At 42.8% G+C, this 20,974-nt stretch overlaps 1 protein-coding gene across 1 annotated transcript in view; it reads left to right on the top strand.

Moving 5' to 3' along the window:
* The window catches only part of LOC308298454 (ras-related protein Rab-38), a 32,035-nt gene extending 11,447 nt beyond the window's left edge, over positions 1 to 20,588 (top strand). Inside the window, exons 3-5 of the mRNA XM_080742049.1 lie at positions 5,039 to 5,169; positions 8,803 to 8,952; positions 16,473 to 20,588. Of these exons, the coding sequence (XP_080598175.1) occupies positions 5,039 to 5,169; positions 8,803 to 8,952; positions 16,473 to 16,700 (509 nt within the window). The 3' untranslated portion in view covers positions 16,701 to 20,588. The remainder of the gene's footprint in view (positions 1 to 5,038; positions 5,170 to 8,802; positions 8,953 to 16,472) is intronic.
* The last annotated feature ends 386 nt before the right edge of the window (positions 20,589 to 20,974 follow it).

The following is a 20,974-nucleotide window of genomic DNA, read 5'->3' as shown; positions in this document are numbered from 1 at the left end:
CTAGGGAAGGTTAGACGATCGCCGATTTTCGGATCAAAAGCTTTTATTCCGGTTTTAAAGACAAAGTCCGGGAATGTACGACGTGGCTGAGAGTCCCTGGGGGGATGTGCGATATAGTACGGTTTTAACATTAAGGGGCTCCCCTTGGCTTAGAAGGTGTTAATGTACTGACATATTATTGACATATTATCTTATTATAGTGATGTTTATTACCTGCTTATTGTAAGTCGCTTTGGATTAAAAGCGTCTGCTAAATGCCTAAACTGTAAACTGTATGGTAAGGACAGGGCAAGTTGAACTTGAAAAGAATGCGAGTGCAACTCGAAAGCAACAGGCTAGTCTGTTTGCCCTGGGGTCAGAGGAGTTCATAACAGCAGAATGCTAGCAGACACGGAAGAGACTATGAGGTATGAGGAGCTTTAAACCACATTCATCCTTAAGGATACTTCCTTGTCCGCTGCCATTCTTCTGTTGGTAAAGAGTTTGGCAGGTACGTGTTAGGGTTAAGGTTACTGTGTGTGTGTGTGTGTGTGTGTGTGTGTGTGTGTGTGTGTGTGTGTGTGTGTGTGTGTGTGTGTGTGTGTGTGTGTGTGTGTGTGTGTGTGTGTGTGTGTGTTTTTCCTGTGTGATTCACCAGTATATTAGGAGCATGTGAGGGAAGTTAGTGTCTAGGATAGAAGCTTATTTATACACATAGGAAGCATGCGCGAGCACACCACACACACACACACACACACACACACACACACACACAAACACACATTTTCCTATTCACGTGTGCGTTTTATACACATGGACATATTATTCTCTCTCTCTCTCTCTCATTCTCACACACACACACACACACACACACACACACACACACACACACACACACACACACACACACACACACACACACACACACACACACACACACACACACACACACACACACACACACACACACACACACATTTACTCCTACTCAGCTCAAGTGTGAGTCTGTACACATGAACCTATTTCTCTCTCTCTCTCCTCTCTCTCTCTCTCTCTCTCTCTCTCTCTCTCTCTCTCTCTCTCTCTCTCACACACACACACAACACAATGGCCTTTCTGAAAGGTGTCATTCAGCCGTAACGTCCACAATGTCGTCTATCAAGCTGTTACCTTTGATGCCACAAAGGTTATAAAAGCACGTTTGGTTTTACGTGTTTGTCTTTTACTTTTACGACGAGCAGAATTGACTTCAACACGGTTAGCGTTTAATGAATCGCTTCATGTCCTAGATTCCCCTCCTCGCAGACAGTCTGTTGCTTCCAGGTTAGCGTGCTAATCTCTTTACTTACAGCGCCAGGGTGGTTAAAGAACCTTCACGTCATTTGGCTGCGGTGTTGTTTGGTACATTCTGGAACGTTGCTAACCTCGCCGTGGCTCGGGACCTGTAGCGCACGTTGTTCCTCCTCCCTAATTCAATGTTCCTCTGGTCTGTCGCTGTTCTGTCTACATGAAAATACCCTAACCGCCCTGAATAACGGTGTTTACCTGATACTGGGGAAATTACAAAAAACTGATCTCAATTCCTTCAACTCATTACTGTAAGACCTAGCACATCTTGTCTCCGTCTGTGTCTGTTTTCTTTTTACAGTCTATGGGTTTGCCGCTCTGACATCACGCTCTGACATCACTGTGATGTCAGGGGAACCACACTAACATAATACCTTTTATGCCCATATATGGAGATCCCTGATGCCATCAATATTAAGCAATATTATCTAACAGGACTTCATATAGGAATGCCCATACGTATATGGAGGCCACATACCACACTAACAGAATCCATACAGCATGGCCAAGACAGATGGCCAAGACAGATGGCCAAGACAGCCCATATCTGTGTGGCTGGTTCTACAGACAGGGATCTCCATATATGGGCATAAAAGGGACTCAATATTTTGAGATGGGGGGGTCCGTGGCCAAATACATATAATTCTAAGGGTCCTTGACATTAAAAGCCCCACAGTTAAAGAAACATACGTTTTTCAGAAAACTATTATGATTTAGAAGACATTTTAGGTATTTCTTCAGGTCTTAATGTGTTAATGTTCCTCAAGTCTGTCGCTGTTCCGTCTACATGAACATGAAAACACACTATAACGATGTTTACCTGACACTGGGGGAATTACAAAAACTGGTCTCAATTCCTTTAAAAAGAAGAAAAAATAAGAATAGAAACTAGGCTCTGGAATGATTGTATTAGGGCTGGGCGTTGGCGACATGACATCAAATCAGTGAGTGCGTGCGTGCGTGCGTGCGTGCGTGCGTGCGTGCGTGTGTGTGTGTCAGCTGTGTTGCGAGCTTGTGCGCGTGCGTGTGAAGTGTACAGTAATACAATTCCAGGAAGGCCATCAATTAAAACAAGATTTTAGTCCATTGAAACAATTTGTTGAATTCAAGGGTTAGGGATGATACTGTAACCTAATCTGCAGTGAAATAGATAAATGATGGTATTTACAGCCCTGCACTAATCAAAGTCACTGGATTGGTTAAAAGATTGACAAGAAAGAGACACTGGTGTCTACTGTCTACTCTACATATTGACGAGAAAGAGACACTGGTGTCTACTGTCTACATATTGACAAGAAAGAGACACTGGTGTCTACTGTCTACATATTGTCGAGAAAGAGACACTGGTGTCTACTGTCTACATATTGACAAGAAAGAGACACTGGTGTCTACTGTCTACATATTGACGAGAAAGAGACACTGGTGTCTACTGTCTACATATTGACGAGAAAGAGACACTGGTGTCTACTGTCTACATATTGTCGAGAAAGAGACACTGGTGTCTACTGTCTACATATTGTCGAGAAAGAGACACTGGTGTCTACTGTCTACATATTGTCGAGAAAGAGACACTGGTGTCTACTGTCTACTCTACATATTGACGAGAAAGAGACACTGGTGTCTACTGTCTACTCTACATATTGTCGAGAAAGAGACACTGGTGTCTACTGTCTACTCTACATATTGTCGAGAAAGAGACACTGGTGTCTACTGTCTACTCTACATATTGTCGAGAAAGAGACACTGGTGTCTACTGTCTACATATTGACAAGAAAGAGACACTGGTGTCTACTGTCTACATATTGTCGAGAAAGAGACACTGGTGTCTACTGTCTACTCTACATATTGTCGAGAAAGAGACACTGGTGTCTACTGTCTACTCTACATATTGTCGAGAAAGAGACACTGGTGTCTACTGTCTACTCTACATATTGACGAGAAAGAGACACTGGTGTCTACTGTCTACTCTACATATTGTCGAGAAAGAGACACTGGTGTCTACTGTCTACTCTACATATTGTCGAGAAAGAGACACTGGTGTCTACTGTCTACATATTGACGAGAAAGAGACACTGGTGTCTACTGTCTACTCTACATATTGACGAGAAAGAGACACTGGTGTCTACTGTCTACTCTACATATTGTCGAGAAAGAGACACTGGTGTCTACTGTCTACTCTACATATTGACAAGAAAGAGACAGAGGAGAAAGTGGTACAGTCAGCTGGGGCATTAAGGCCACTGCGGCCTCAGGTCATGCCATTGGTTTGAGGGGCACAAGGCCAAACTGAGGGGCAACGGCAGCCATGGCCTTCATGGCCTCCATGAAATACCTGCCCTGGTTTCAACATTTTCGGTTAGCTGCCCAGCCCTAGCTGTGAGGACCTATTATATGAAGACAGGTTGAAAATTGGTGAACTACTCCTTTAAGTATTTTACCCATTTGTAAAAAGTGCCCTCTCCAGACAATGAATTCAGTTTCTGCTATGGTGAAAGAAATGCAAATGCCCTCTTTCCATGCCATACCTGAAGGCAGCATTCAAGAGTATTGCCTTGTCCAAACTCTCCTGAACTTGAATGCAGCATCTTATGCTGAAAGAATTGCCTTGTCTGTGTAGAAATCCATGCTATACACCACATTGACTTTTTCATGCTTAGTTCAGTGTGGTATCAAGTACTGAAAATAGCCGACCTCCAGGCTCACTTTCTGCTATTTTCAATATCTCCACCAAAAGGACCCTTTAGATATTTCAGCCCCTGCCTCTCTAACATTCTCTGACACACACCTCTGTCCGTCTGTCTGTCCCCCCCCCCCCCCCCTCTCTCTCTCTCTCATATACACATATTCATGTTTACCTACCACAGAAGCCTGCTATGCTAGCTATAAAACATAATTCATATCTTTGTCGCTGTGTCTGCTTCGCTCCCCCCTCTCCCCCCACCTCATAGACACCTTATCATCATTCATGTTTGCCTACTAGCCGGGGAGCCACTGGGCCAGAATGAGAGGGGACCTGTGATGTCATGACATACTCCAAATTTTTGTTTGTCCTATTAATTTGGTCAATAAGGTACACAGAATGAGAGGCCTGCTCTGCCGGAAATCCTGCGAAAAAAAGTTTCCCATTGACTTCACTATACTGGAAAAAAACACACCAAAAAAAGTAGCATGTGAGGGGTCAAACTAAGGGTTCTTCATGATTCTGAATCCATTGCAAGCATTTGTTTTGCATGAAAAACATTCCTTGGGCTAGATTTCAGCCTCTCAAACCTGCGAAAAGTGATGAGTCATCACTTTTCACCGTTATTTTGGTCCGTTTTCTAGCCCAAGGAATGTTTTTCATGCAAAACAAATGCTTGCAATGGATTCAGAATCATCAAGAATCCCTAGTTTGACCCCTCACATGCTACTTAAAGCATATTTTTTTTGGTGTGTTTCTTTCCTTTATATTGAAGTCGATGGAGTGAATATACAAATGGCCATAACTTTTTTTCGCAGGATTTCCGGCAGAGCAGGCCTCTCATTCTGTGGACCTTGATGACCAAATTAATAGAAAAAACAAAAATTAAAAGTATGTCATGACATCACAGGTAACATCCTATTCTTTGAGCTTTTGGGCCTGTGGCTCCCCGGCTATACTACTCTAAACACAGCCTACGGCTTTTATAACGACGTTGTGTTAAGTCGTGTCATCTCTCCTTACTCCCTCCAGGCCAGGAGCGCTACGGCAACATGACACGTGTGTACTACAGAGAGGCTGTGGGGGCACTGGTGGTCTTCGACATGACCAGAATGTCCACCTTCCAGGCTGTCCTCAAGTGGAAGGGCGACCTGGACTCTAAGGTATGATATCATTAAACCCGAGGGAGTGTGTGTGTGTGTGTGTGTGTGTGTGTGTGTGTGTGTGTGCGTGCGTGCGTGCGTGCGTGCGTGCGTGCAGGGGTGTCATCAAATTCTGGGCCCTGGGTACAAGGATTGACTGCGGGCCCCCCATGAATGTTCTTCATATAGGGGAAGGGGTTTAACCCATTTAGACTGGGAACGCATTATTAGGCATTATTTTGTGCTTTGACTATTGAAAAATAGCAGATCTACAAGCTCACAGCGCGAGTTTGTAGATCTGCTATTTTTGAAAAATCGTGAACATTTGTGCAAGTCTTTGAATATTTCAAATCCTTCTAAGGTTTTTTGACGAACCTGTTTCCCATCTCTCTATTTAGTTCCAGGTTCATTAGTCCGAAGGTTCATTAGTCCGAATTTGTTAAGAATACTATGCCTAACTCTAACCCTAACCCTAACCTTAACTTCAGTAACCCTAACTAAATTCAGACTAACCTTCGGACTAATGAACCTTCGGACTAATGGGCAGTCCCCGCGCACTGCAGGTTTTTATAGTAAATGCGACATACGGTCGCAAAAATGCAAAGGAGTTTAGGGATAAGGGGTAAGGCATGGACGAAAATGTAGCTCATAGGCTGTTTGGTGGGCTGGTGGAAGGATACAGACGTAAGAGATGAGAGTATAGTCTTGTGTAGCCAGACAACTATTCCACAACCTCCAAATGCTATATAGACTCTCGAACTACACCTCCCGAAAACCGAGACAGGAAGCTGTCACCTGTTTGTCATTTCCGTTCATTAAAATATATCTTAAAATATCTTTACATCTGCTTTATCACTTGATCATTCTTTGAGCTACCGTGCTCCAGACTATGACAGAAGCATTTGAACATTGTGAAAGTTGTTCTTGATCATGAAGTTGATTTAAAAAAAGAAAAAAAGTGTAGTGTCGATGTAGCTAACTACTTTTGCCCTGTAGTCTATAGTGTAGCTTGCTACATTTCTCTGGGGATAGCTTCTGTGTAGTTGAGCTATATTTAATCAAGTATAACTAATAGTGTAGCTTGCTACATTTTCCAAGTAGCTTGGCCATCACTGGATGCAACGCAAATATTTCTGACCGAGGTAGAACACACACACACACACACACACACACACACACACACACACACACACACACACACACACACACACACACACACACTCACTCACTCACTCACTCACTCACTCACTCACTCACTCACTCACTCACTCACTCACTCACTCACTCACTCACTCACTCACACATCACACAAACTCAAACAAACAAACAACACATATGCCCAGTTCCCACATAGTGGCTGACTACGCCACACACACACACACACACACACACACACACACACACACACACACACACACACACACACACACACACACACACACACACACAGTCACGCATTAGACCACACACGCACATTCAGTCACACATTATAACCATCAGAGGTCTGGGAGAACAGAAAGGTCTTATATCTGATGTTGAAAGGACACGTCTCAAGTCATGAGATCATTTGTTCCAAAGGACGAGGTTTGGCCAGGAGGCTCCTATCTGATGATCTGATGATCTGACAGTCCTGACTGTATGGCTGCTCTGTACTAGAGTTCTCAAATTCTGCCTGAACCCGACCATACCCGAACCCGACCCGACATTTAGGGTAGGGTAGGGCCTAAAATGTATGGGGCTGTTAAGTCTGACATCATTTTGTAGGCAGAGGAGAATTTCTGCCCCCAGTTTCCATGAATCTTTTTACTATTTTTACTATTTACACATTTTTCTTCTCTTTGTTGTTGAAAGGAAAGTGTTAGAATTATACTTAAAGTCGTTATTTTTGTCTCGGATCTGTTGAAATAGCGAGGAACAGATATTGACAATAAATCTGCTTGGAGGTCTGACTACAAAATGATGTCACGGCTTGATGATGTCGGCCCGGGTAGGGCCTCGGGCTAAATGAAAAAAGAAAATATTTTTTAAATGTATTTTATTACTATTATCTGTGATAGAGTAATGAGAACCCGGCCATACCCGAACCCGACCCGACATTTAGGGTAGGGTAGGGCCTAAAATGTATGCTAACTAGTCGGGCCGGGTAGGGCCTCGGGCCTGCCCAGTTAGGGCCCAGTTAGGGCCGGGCCTTGATTTTAAGGCCCGTTGAGAACTCTACTCTGTACCAGGGCATTCACCAAATATTTGAATATTCGAATATTTGAATATCAAAGTCACTATTCGACGTTGTTCGCCGAAGTAGAATATTCGCTTTTTTTATTTTATTTATTGTTTTCTCTTTAAAACCTATATGTTATAAAGCTTGGCTAGATAGGAAGTCATAAGAATGAGTTGTCGATGCCCCTGGTGGATGAATTTGTTAATGCTCTATACCAGGGGTTCTCAAACCTTTTTAGGCCATGACCCCCAAAATAAACATATTTGAACTGGGGACCCCCAACCCTGACAAGCACTTGGAATTATAGGTAATTCATTTAATGTGACTCGGTTCCGCAGATAAATATTTGCGAGGTGTTGTGAGCATGTAAATCTGCTATTTTCACAATGTTCGCCTCTTGCTTACTTAATATTTGACAGTTTGGCCAGTCCTGTCGAATATTCGACTATTCGAATACTTTGAGGTTGAATAATTAGAATACTAAAAATCACTATTCGTGAATGCCCTACTTTGTACTTTTATTGAGTAATTCCAATGTCCAATAATTTTACTTCACACCACATCTCAGATCCAAATACTGTACTTTTACTCCACTACATTTATTTGTGGACATTTAAAAACTTTAGTTACTAGTTTTTTTGTTGATCTTGATTATTATTGTTATTACATACATTAACAACTTCAGCCCTATATACATTTATATCTATCTCTCAGCCCTATATACATTTATATCTATCTCTCAGCCCTATATACATTTATATCTATCTCTCAGCCCTATATACATTTCGGCCATTTGATAATACCCGATCTACAAGTTCACAATGCGTCGCATCATGAGCTTGTAGATCGACTATTTTCCAAAGAAAATGGGACATTCTGCATGCTGAGTAGTTTTACTTTTGGTACTTTAAGTACATTTTGATAACAAATTACCAATACTTTTGTACTGTTACTTAAGTACTACATTGCAGTATTGATACTTTTACTTGAGTACTTTTTCCACCACTGTCTGTGAGCCAGTTTATAGACACTCTCTCTCTCTCTCTCTCTCTCTCTCTCTCTCTCTCTCTCTCTCTCTCTCTCTCTCTCTCTCTCTCTCTCTCTCTCTCTCTCTCTCTCTCTCTCTCTCTTGTATACAGAGAGAGCAGAGAACAGACATTAATAATAATTAATAGACATAAGACTAATGTGTCTTATGTTAACATAATTATGTAACCATTACAGTCATAACATGACTTATTATGTTAATCACAAGTTAACTTATGATTAACATAATTAACAGACATTGTTTTTTTTTTTATTGGAATGAAACTCGTGAATGTTACCTGGATGGGTGATGAGTGACTGAGTCAGTGGATCAGTGAATCTATTATTAAATGAGTATTTCTTTTCTCTTTTACAATACATTTCTACTTCCTGGTCTGTGTACGTCACAGGTTGCCCTGGCCAATGGGAGGCCGGTTCCCGCCGTGCTATTGGCCAATAAGTGTGACCAGCAGCGACAGGGCCTGTGCTCCAAGCTCCCCAAGATGGAGACCTTCTCCAGAGACCACGGCTTCGTGGGCTGGTACGAGACCTCTGCCATGGTATGTGTGTGTGTGTGCGTGTGTGTGTGTGTGTGTGCGTGCGTTAGGCCTGTCACAATTATGACATAATCGTCTAATTGCAATTATTTGACATGATCGTCATAATCATTTACATGTTGAAAAATCACAATCACAAGCTTCCGCTGCCTTAACCCAGTTGCTTTGTTGATACACTCGGACTGAAAGACCTGCAAAAAACACTGTCCCGTAAGTGAAGACAGTGTGCGGGACTTCCATTTTTTCACGTTGCACTGGTTGCCTGATCCTATATGCACCTGTCCCAGTAGCCTAGTTAACTGACTCCTGGAAGAGTCTGGTTTACGAGGCTACTGTCCCAGTAGGTGTGCAAAAGGATCTTTCTCTATATATAATCTTTATTTCAGACAGTTGTTCATATCACAAGTTACATAATACGACATACAAGAAAGATAAAAAGGAAATTGAAAAATAAAGATAAAGTACACATTAACAGAACGACATGCAACGACTGTTAAGCGACATGCACAATTATTAAAATGTTATTAATAATATTAAAATTATTATTTTATTAAAACAATTTCACACATTTTCAAAAATAGCAGATGTACAATGAGATAGCTCTACTTTTTTTTATAGCCAACGTATAAAATATGGACGAAAGGGTTAAAATGATCATGATGCTAACACATGCACTTTTCTGGGCACTCTTGGAACCCCCCTCAAGGACCCCTGGGGGTCCACTGGTCTATTTATCAGCGTAAAGCCAAACACGTAACACGAATGGAATGTAAATATTATTATCATCTGGTTTAGTGTTCCGTGTCGTGTGCTCTGCTGTTCTCATTCTCTCTCTGTAAACAAGGTTTGTCTCTTCTCTATTCTCTCTCTCTCTCTCTCTCTCTCTCTCTCTCTCTCTCTCTCTCTCTCTCTCTCTCTCTCTCCCTCTCTCTCTCCCTTCCAAGTCCAACCTCTAGCTCAGTGTTTTTCGATTTTTGAGATTGGCACATTTCCTGGGGCAATCTGCCCAGATCATGCATGTCACACATGTGTTCTTCTTTTTACGTTTTTTACTCTCAAAAAGTAGTGCGTATGTAGTGCATTTGAAACTACATTGCAGTGCACATCATGGGGTGATCACTGCTTGCCTCCTATGAATTGTTTTATTGTTATTTGTGTTTATTTTATTTGTATTTCGTTGCTGAGTGAGGTCAGCAGACAAAGTGACAGATGAGTGAGATGAAAAAACCTGAGTGAAATGTGCCAATGTCAACCAGAGACATCGGTAGATGTTTTAATTCCAAGTACCCCCTTTACCAAACAACAACATTGTCCTTATAAAACTGCAATTAATGATATAACTAGTGGTATATGATGATGCTATTATCCCCCCCCCCCCCCTCTCCATTTCAAGAATATAACATCACAAATAAAAAAGGGAGTGAGAGTTTCTGAGAGCTGTATTTTCAACACTGTGGCCTTAACATTTCAGTCCAGTTTTCATGTCAATAACTTACATTCAAACATCATTCAAACCCAGTCCAGTTGCCTGGTACTGGTAATTTGGGTTAGCAACTATCAGGTTCACAACAAGTGTCATCATTAAACATATCAGTAAATGTTTTTTTTTCTCTCCTTCTAATTCAATTGTAGTTAATCGTTTAATGAATAATATTACCATGATTTATACTTCTATTTTTCTTTTTGGGGGGGATTTTCCCAGTACCCCCTGCAGTACCTCCGAGTACCCCTTAGTCCAGGGGTCTTCAACAGGGGGTCCGGGACCCCTAGGGGGTCCTCAGAGTTTCTACAGGGGGGCCGCCAAATCCTTGTGTTTTAAAATTAAAAACTTTGAACCCGTCCCTCACATCCCTATTCTGAGGAGTACTAGGAATAGCCTACAAGCTCTCAACGCCTCACAGCTTGTAGATCGGCTAATTTCAGCGAAGAGGTTTGGTGTATAGGTCTAAAAGAGCAGACCAAGTACAGAGTGAAAGGTCAGTTTACTACGTATCGACGATTGAAGTGGCTAAATGTCTGGGAAAAAAAACATTAACAAGAATCCAACATAGACTGATGAATGTGCTGTCAAACAAGTCGTTGAAAATCTGTTTTATTGCGACCGTAAGGTCGCAGTTTAGTATCAAAACCTCCACCGGCCGTCGGTCGGTCGGTCGGTCGGTCGGTCGGTCGGTCACACGTCACACGTCACACCTTTGCCCTGCTCATACAGTATCTCCGCATCAGTATGACATCACACTGCCCCTTTATACTGTAGGGCTCGTTTGTGTATTGTATGACATCACGCCACATCATCGGCTGAGGACTGTGTGATGTCATCATATCTCCATATATGGAGACATAAGTTGCTCATGCCCAAATATGGGCTGGTGAGGTCAGACTTAGTGTGATGCGTAGGTTATCTCCATATATGGAGATTCAACTTCAATGAGTATATAAGACCGGCATTATCTACCGACAGCTGCTATAAGCCAACCCTGGCGATAAGGTCTGAGTCGAAGAAATGCTTCTTTCCTGGCAAGAATTGCCCCTTTATACTGTAGGGCTCGTTTGTGTATTGTATGACATCACGCCACATCATCGGCTGAGGACTGTGTGATGTCATCATATCTCCATATATGGAGACATAAGTTGCTCATGCCCAAATATGGGCTGGTGAGGTCAGACTTAGTGTGATGCGTAGGTTATCTCCATATATGGAGATTCAACTTCAATGAGTATATAAGACCGGCATTATCTACCGACAGCTGCTATAAGCCAACCCTGGCGATAAGGTCTGAGTCGAAGAAATGCTTCTTTCCTGGCAAGAATTGCCCCTTTATACTGTAGGGCTCGTTTGTGTATTGTATGACATCACGCCACATCATCGGCTGAGGACTGTGTGATGTCATCATATCTCCATATATGGAGACATAAGTTGCTCATGCCCAAATATGGGCTGGTGAGGTCAGACTTAGTGTGATGCGTAGGTTATCTCCATATATGGAGATTCAACTTCAATGAGTAACCATGGCAAACTATCAACTGCCCGTATGTCTTGATAATTGGTAAAACAAACTTTTGGCCTATTTGTGGAGATAAGCGACCAACGGTCGCTTATCTCCCGATTAGGGAGTCTTACTGGTACAATATGTATTGGGGGTCCCTGCTTCGGGGACTGCCCATAAGTCCGAAGGTTCATTAGTCCGAAGGTTCATTAGTCCGAATTTAGTTAGGGTTACTGAGGTTAAGGTTAGGATTAGGGTTAGAGTTAGGCATAGTATTCTTAACAAAGGACCAATGAATCTTCGGACCAATGCCATGGCACCCCCTGCTTCATCTCTCTCTCAGTTAAGGGGTCCTTGGCCTGAAAACGTTGAAGACCCCTGCCTTAGTCGTATGGGTCTTTTCGAGCGCAGGAACTCCGTGAACCGGGCCGTGCCGTTGAATGTTTTGTCACGGGCCCTGGGTTTGTTTGCATATCGCCACGGCTCCTCGGTTTGAGATAAGGTTCCCAGAACCTCATTTGGCACATGTGCATACACACACTAAGCAGGCTGAGGTAGTCAGCAGTCACAGACATTCATCACACAGTCATGTATAATCATTGCCTTATAGGCATGCCTCTCTGTCCATATAAACATTGTGCAACAATGCAATAAGAAATACAGTATAGCTATGCAATATACTACAGTAGGTCACACAATGCAGTATTATATAACGTTACTTTACATACCAGAAGGTGACTTTAAATCCAGTACAACTACCAGTAAGACTCCGTAATCGGCAGATAAGCGACCGTCACGTCGCATACACAAACTTTAGAAGGCAATGGTAGCCAATCAGGAGGGAATATGGGAAATGGGACAGATCCATGTTGATGACATGGACTTTAGACATACGGTGTACCGCTTTGTGTGATTTTAGGGCAAAATCTGTAGGAGCAGCGTTCAAAAATGTGTTTGGCATGGATCGGGGCAACGGTGCCGGAGATATGTGTAGGGAAAAGTGTGGCGTGATGTGTGACTGACAGACTGACAGCCGGTGGAGGTTTTGATAGTAACTGTGACCTGACGGTCGCAATAAAAAAAAATATATATATGAGAAGAAAAAAAACATTCCCAAAAAAGCAAAGATTTTCATGGTTAAAAAAATTATAATCTAAGAAAGCAAATGTTTAGGGAAATTGGCCGATCTAATGTGAGCTTGTAGATCTGCTGTTTTCACTAGTTTGGGTCCAGGGCAAACGTCTAATTTCTCTTTTGGGTGGCGGGCTAAAACGATTAGGGGCCACTGCACTATAGGGTTTCTTTTGGTTAAGGGACTGCACGATCAAACTGGATGTTTACTGTGATGATGAGTCAGTGCATAACAACTGGTTGCGCTATGGTCCAGGGGTCGCTGGGGTCTACAATAGGATTCAATGGACGTCGATTGACGTTCGTGACGTAATTACGTCTCGAACACATTTTGGCACTTCCTCCATGTGCCAATTTCCCCCACAATGCACCTGGATTCTGCTTCTTCCGGGTGCTTCAAAACGCCACTGAGCACTTGCATTGAAATGAATAGCTGGGGGCGGGGCTGTCCGATATATACTCTATGGTTTTGGTTGCAGTGTTGACTTTGACGGCAAAACTTCATTTAGTTTTTGTCATAGTCTTTTGAATAAAAAATATTTTAGTTTTAGTGATATTTTTGTCCAGTTTTAGCAAATATCCTAAGATTTTAGTCGACGGGGAAATGTATTTCGGCAGACCTGGATGGATTCGTAATACCTGATTTTACACTTGGTTGCGTGCTGAAAATAGCCGATCTACAAGCTCACAACGCGTCGCTTCATGATCTGGGGTGAGCGCAACACCCGAGCGCAACCAAACATAAAATGTAATATTTTACTTCTACTGGGTCTCTTCTCCACTAATCCTTTTTAGTCTAGTTTTCATTTGTTGAAATTGTCAACATATTTATCCAATTTTAGATTTAGTCATCATCTTAGTCATCAGCTTAGTTTTTATGTAGTTTTGGTCGGTGAAAAAAGGTAGTACACCAACAACTTTTTGTTTTTGTTTTATTCATATTTTATTCCACAAAATCAACAATAGCAGCAGCTGGTTGTTGGTGCTGTGGTCTGTTTGGACAGAGAGGTTGGTTGACCCGTTGTCCAACTAACAACACTCCTGCATTGTGTGCACACACACACACACACACACACACACACACACACACACACACACACACACACACACACACACACACCGCCAGCCCCCCAGGGGCAGCTGGGGACCAGCAAACACGAAGGGAAGCCTTTGCATTTGAACAGCTGCTGTTTATTTATTCATTTTTGGCAGGACGGAAGCCATTTTAGAGGCAGCATTCTTGTGTTCAAATCCTCCGCCTCGCTGTTTGTATGAATTTATGCCGACTGTTCTCACCAAGTTCTCACCAAGCGGGGCCATCTGGCATCAGCTTCCAGGCTCGGTGCTTTCCTGTTGGCATTGTTCAGGGGTAAGACTGTGTGGCAAGACTTGGCAATAAGCGGGGCGAGTGGTCCGCTACAAAAGAATGGAAGTATGTTTTTGGGGGGCGAGCATCCCGGTTGCCTTTTAGAGCAGTGGGTATCAAAGTATAATGGTACATTTATATAGCACCTTATCCAAGGCATTACATACCGGTAGATTGTGAATTACATTCACCCACCGATGGCAGAGGAAACCATGCAAGGCACCAACCTGCTCAGTGGGAGCAATTAGTGGACTCAGAGTCTTGCTCAAGGACTCTTCAACACCCGGGATCGAACTGGGAGCCGTCCAGTTGCCAAGCGGCCGCTCCACCCCTGAGACACTGTCGCCCCTAAGTACATAGATTCCGGGGTAGGTGGTTACAGCAGGCTCGCCATTAAAATGAGTTAATATAGCATTAAAAATCACTCTGATTCTAAAAACGCCTTCAATATCCTGAAGTTTTCTGAAAAACTTCAAATATTTGTAAAGAAATTACAAAAAGCAGCAAGAACCCCAAAAGGCGTTCCCGTCTTGAAAGGTTTAGTTACAAAATAGGGTTCCCGTACTTTAACTATTGAAAAACAGCAGATATACAAGCTCACAGCGCTGCGAGCTTGTAGATCTGCTATTTTTGAAAAATCGTGAAAATGTGTGCAGTCTGAATATTTCAAATCCTTCTAAGGTTTTGTGAAAAACTTATGTTCCTATGCCAGTGGTGCTCAAACATTTTCATGTGCAGGACCCCCAAAATGATATGTATTTGGCCACGGACCCCGATCTCAAAATATTTTGTTCCAGGGACCCCCCCAGAAGCAAAATTTGAGTTACAAATGTTCGCTTAAAAAGAACATTATATTCAAAGATTTGCACACGTTTTTCAAAAATGGCAGATCTACAAGCTCGCAGCGCAGCACTCGGTGCCGCGCTGTGAGCTTGTAGATCTGCTATTTTTCAATAGCTAAAGTAAAGTAAAGCAAAGTAAAATAGCTAAAGTATAAAATAATTTAGGCCCTAGTAACTCAGTCCCACTTTCGCCCCCCTTGTGACGCACCTGACTGTTTCATGTATAAGACTGTCTAATGCTACAGGGAGTGTTGTTGGCAAGGCCGTGCGGCTGCAGGGTGCGCTCTGTTAAGACGGCTAATGTGAAGCATATGTTTGTGGCTGTCCTCAATTTATATTAATTTGATGCTTCGCTCACTGGTTACATGTTTGTGTATTTGGCCCGCTTTTGAAGTGCACTGTGAAAACTGAGTCTACCACATCCCCTCCATTTCATCTCTCCATCTCTCTGCCTTTGCCTGTTTCTTTCTCTCTCTCTCTCTCTCTCTCTACTCTCTACTGCGCTCTGACAATAGCAGATCTACAAGCTAAAAGATCTGCTATTTTCATTATCCAACAAAGTGTAAAAATCAGGTGTTACGAACGCCATCAAGGCCCGCCAAAATACATTTTAGTTGACTAAATCATTAGTCAACTAAAATGATTTTAATGTAGATTTAATCGACAAAAATCATGTGATATTTAGTCAACTAAAACTAAGACTAATAGAAAAACATTTCAGGTGACTTAAATATGACTTAAAACTAGTTCTGTGCCCGGGGTGTCCACAGTATATGAGAGATTGAATGTAGTAGTCTCATGTTGGAGAACCCAGACCGGTGCCCATTGGGCAAAATAGTCACCATCGATGTCCAGTTGTGCAATACCCATTGTATCTGTCTGTCTGTCTGTCTGTGTGTCTGGCTCTCTTTTATGCCCATATATGGTGTTCCGTGTCCAGGCCAGTCTGTGATGTCAACTGCAACATTTAGGCACTGTAGTGATGTCAGTCAGTGATGTCAGGCATTGTTTCAGCATGCGGCTGTTACCATGGTGGCGACACTGTTTAGTATCAGGGATGTCAGCATGCAGACAGAGGGTCAGACGGACAGACAGACATTTGGTAAATTCTCTCTCTCTCTCTCTCTCTCTCTCTTTTTCTCTCTCTCTCTCTCTCTCTCTCTCTCTCTCCCCCCATCTCTCTCTCTCTCTGTGCAGGACAACACCAACATCGACGCGGCCATAACGTGCCTGGTGCAGAGCATCATGGCCGCCGAGGAGGAGCGGGCGGCGAGCGGCGGCAGCGGCACCAACAAGAGCGAGGGTCCCGACCCCAGCGTGCTGGTCCTCCCCCGCTTCAACTACAACATGAAGGAGAGGGGGCTTCCCGCCTGCTCGGGGGGCTGTGGCAAGGCCAAGACCCCGAGAGACAGAGACACCGAGTGACGGATGGAGGGAGGGAGGGAGCTGGGCATGATTGACGGACCGACCGACCAATCAAGCAACCGACTAGAGGAGCGGAACGGGACTGCAGTGTTAATTTTGACAGCAAATGAGGGTGGTTGCCATAGGCAACGCACTATTGTATTCGGTCCGAGAAATCTTTTCCGGGCAAGTGAACATGTGTTTTTTGCGACCGTAGGGAGCTACTTACTATGGAAACCTGCAGCAGTTGTGTCTGGAACGCTTACCCTTAACACATTCTGTGCCATTGAGGAGTATGTTCTTACTTTCATTCATTGGCGGTTCTGTACCATTGAGGAGTATGTTCGGACATTGGACTTATTAATATTTGATATCAAAGCGCGGTCTACTGTACCCGCTGGTGTGCAGGAACTTCATTTCCCATGTTGCTTTGGGCGATGGTGAGTTGGTGACGTCATTAAGCCACGGTCTCATCCGCTCCCCAGGGGTGAGATGCCATGGGCTCACGTGGGCTCGGCGAGCCCACATTTATTTTGCTGCACGCACGCGCGCCTCATATGCACACACTAAACACACACTTAACAATAAAAATTGCGTGCGCGCATGACGTCATGAATTTAGAGGACCCACACTTCTAAAATCCATATCACACCACTGCCGCTCCCATTATGAAGCTGTGCCTTTACACAGTGTTTTCCCATTATTTCTCCCCAAAGCGCTCTTTTTTAGCGGGCTCTATCTAAGCCCAGGATTTTCGCAGCAGCAATATTTCTCCTCTCCATGAAAAAAGACAAGTAAAAAGTGCACGGAAGTAGGATTGCATAACATGCACACGCGTCACTTCCTGTGGCAAATGCTCAGTCACACGCACACGCACGCACGCACGCACGCACGCACGCACGCACGCACGCACGCACGCACGCACGCACGCACGCACGCACACACACACACACACACACACACACACACACACACACACACACACACACACACACACACGCACACGTGGCAAGAGGCGACCGTCAGTCTTACGTTTCGAGACCTCTGTGGGGGTCTTGACTCACAGATTGACAAGAACCTCCCGGCTCCCGTGGAAGGGGGAAGAGAATAGATGGAACAGAGATATTTGTTGCGCTAGTCTTTTTGAAGCGCTCTGCTGTTTTCTACAAACTGGGATTGTCTTAGCATGATTTATGCTTGTGTGAATAACGATCTAAAAACAATGTGTCGCGCATCACTGTTTTGTCTTTGGAGAGGACCAGGCTATAAGCATTTCATGGTAACGTGAGCAAGCCGTGAGCGGCAGTCAGCCTGCAGGTCGAGACCCCCTGGCGTCTTACTGGTGTAAGCTTTGTTGAGTAACGTTATCCGGGTTGGACGGCTGCACAACAGAAAAGTGAAGCTTTTAGTCCTGCTTCACTTGACATCACAAAGACGGAATACATTTCCCCGATGGATTCCACATGACTAGCTTCACGGCAAGCACACTCGCAATTTCCCAGAATTGCATCTTTGTATTATTAGTGTGGTTACCTCGCGGGGTAGTTCTTGTTTGGCTATCTCATCATCTTTTCCTCTAAGGCATGGGCAACTGGCGGCCCCGGGGGCCACATGCGGCCCCCACCTTCACTTAATGCGGCCCGCAGGTTAATACCGGAATACTGATATATTACTGATTTCAGCTGTTACAATTCCAAACATGACCTGCTTTAATTCCGTCAGTCAATATTAGTAGCTTAATGACTAGTATAGTAGTATTTTTTAGCAGGTTTTTTTTATGTCCAATGTATGTTTTTAGGTTCATAAAGTTAACATGACTATATAACTAAATGCATTTGAAATTAGATAAAAACGTTACAATTCAGGATTACAATTCAAAAGAAGCAAAAATAGCGGATCTACGAGATCTTGTAGATCTGCTATTTTTATTTTTTTCCACCTTCCCTCTGGAGTGAAGGTGGAAATATAGTGGCCCTCGCCATTATCAAAGTTGCCCACCCCTGCTATAAGGGTTTAACCCAAGTGCTTGTCCGTGTTACTCATCATCTGCTGTAACTCAATCACGATACCTTGATATTGTGATGTCACCCCTTTCCCCCTCTCTGGACTGGCTCCCCATTAGAGTCAACGGCAACCACACTTGCAATTGCCAATTGCATCTGTCTAGTTTTGATTTAGTTTTAGGGGATTATTCGCACCACAATGTTTTACTGCGATTAAAACAAAGTCTGGAGCGTATTGTCGGAAAGTGCGCATCTTTTGGGCCAGTGTGAAGGCTTGTGCGTATTCTGGTGTGGCTAGAAACAAATCCAATTCTAATCCGCAAAAGAACGGCGGTCTCGCTTCGCTTACAAGTAGGGATGGAGCTCGAATCAAGGGCCCGCTACAAACCCAATAACAAATGTATTGAGTACCCGGTATCAATAAGCTTTGGGCTTATCACGCTTGTTATCAAGCAGAGCAGCCGTCATGTTTAAACAATCAAGACAAGAGGCGATCAAGAAGTTATTACAGTACTATTCATAATAAAGCCATTTAACTCACATTGCACACTAATGAATAATTGTTTTAACAATATTTAACATGTTTTACTTTTGTCAATTGTCATCTTCACGGGTGGCGGTCAGCCACAAACTGGCAATCACAACAACTGGCTAATTAAAAATGATACCAGTTCTGTTCAGAATTTGTCTCACATCTTTCCACAAAATATTAGAAATAGTGGGCTCGATAAAAGCCTGACTCAATAAGCAGGATCGTTAAGGTGCTCATTATCAATACAAATGAACAAGCTCCATCCCTACTTTCAAGGAAGTCACATCTGACTTTTCCTTTTGCAGAATTCTTGTTGCAAAAACCCGGTGAGAACGGGCTCTTAGTTTAGTTTAGTTTATTTCAGTCAATTTTGTGGTATCATACAGTTACAGTTACAATCATAAGTAATACAAGGACAACTCGACTGATGTCTCCCAGGGCTCTATACTTCTACACCACCACCTCTACACCAAATCTATTCATCAGAAATAGCTGAGCTTGTACCGGTATGTCTGCTATTTTCCCAAAATGTTCACCTATTAAGGGATCGGGATGTCATTTCTGGTTCCTCAAAGAACTTTGATTACAACGAAACGTTCTCCTGAACCATACGAGGAGGACCTTCATATAAACATGAAGAACCATTTCACTAAACAAAATGGTTCTTTCAGTAGGTGATGGTCCTTCGTGGAACCATATATCCTTTTAACGAACCATTATTTTTTCTGTGTGCATTGTAGACATTATCAGCTATATTTTCATCCATGCCTTACCCCATATTCCTAAACTTTTTTGCCTATTTTGAAAAAAAAAATAAATAAATAAATAGGATACGTCGGTCGATATGCATAGACACGTCGTGAGCTTGTAGATCAGCTATTTGAAATATTTGAAAATGTTTATCAAAATAGTAAAACATGGCACAAAGATCGACAAAAATAGGGCCCAAAGTGTTATTTCTTAAACAGCAGCAGCCAAGATTTACAATGGGGGTTATTTTACAATGTTTATTACATTATTTTGTGTAATAATGCAAGTATAATGAGTGTTCTTAACAGGCTTCTATTTGTGTTAACATTCTGTTTTAATTAGCTTGGTTTGATTTGTTTTGTCATCTGATAAAATGTAATACATTCTACTTTAACAGTTTGGCACAATTTATAAGAAATGTTCCAAAGTTATTTTCAACGTTGCTGGTTTTGTGTTTAATGAGATTTGGGTTTGCTTCATACCTGCTAATGTGTTTACAGAGTGAAAGTGTAGAGTTTGTAAGAATCTGTTACCACAGAGCGGGCCTATGCTAACAAGGTTATTTTTTAAGTTACCAGGCTTCTTATCTTGTGTAAAAATAATAAATAAATAAATAAATTGAGATGTTGTGTTTGAAGCCCTTTTGAAGCACTTTTGATGCTCGCTCTCTCTCTCTCTCTCTCTCTCTCTCTCTCTCTCTCTCTCTCTCTCTCTCTCTCTCTCTCTCTCTCTCGGGAACGCCTACTGAGTGGCAAAAAACGACTTTCTGGCCTTGACAGCCCATACATCCAAACAGAAAAGTCCTATCTTATTGCATTAAACGACATTAGGTGATGTTAAACTCACTTTGCCACTCGATTTGCCACTCACTTTATGCATGCGCATACTCTCTATAATACATTCTTTTAAATTTTTTATATGGGTTCATCAGGGTGGGCGTGTAGCTCAGGGTCAGTGACCACATGTCATTTTAAAGTGCCATAGTTTTGTACTTTTTCTGTTTTTCATGT

The sequence above is a fragment of the Nannobrachium achirus genome (genome assembly GCF_963921795.1).
Source record: "Nannobrachium achirus genome assembly, chromosome: 14".
In the NCBI taxonomy this organism is placed as follows: domain Eukaryota; kingdom Metazoa; phylum Chordata; class Actinopteri; order Myctophiformes; family Myctophidae; genus Nannobrachium; species Nannobrachium achirus.
The sequence above is the reverse complement of the archived record's forward strand: the minus strand, read 5'-3'. Positions and strand labels throughout refer to the sequence as shown.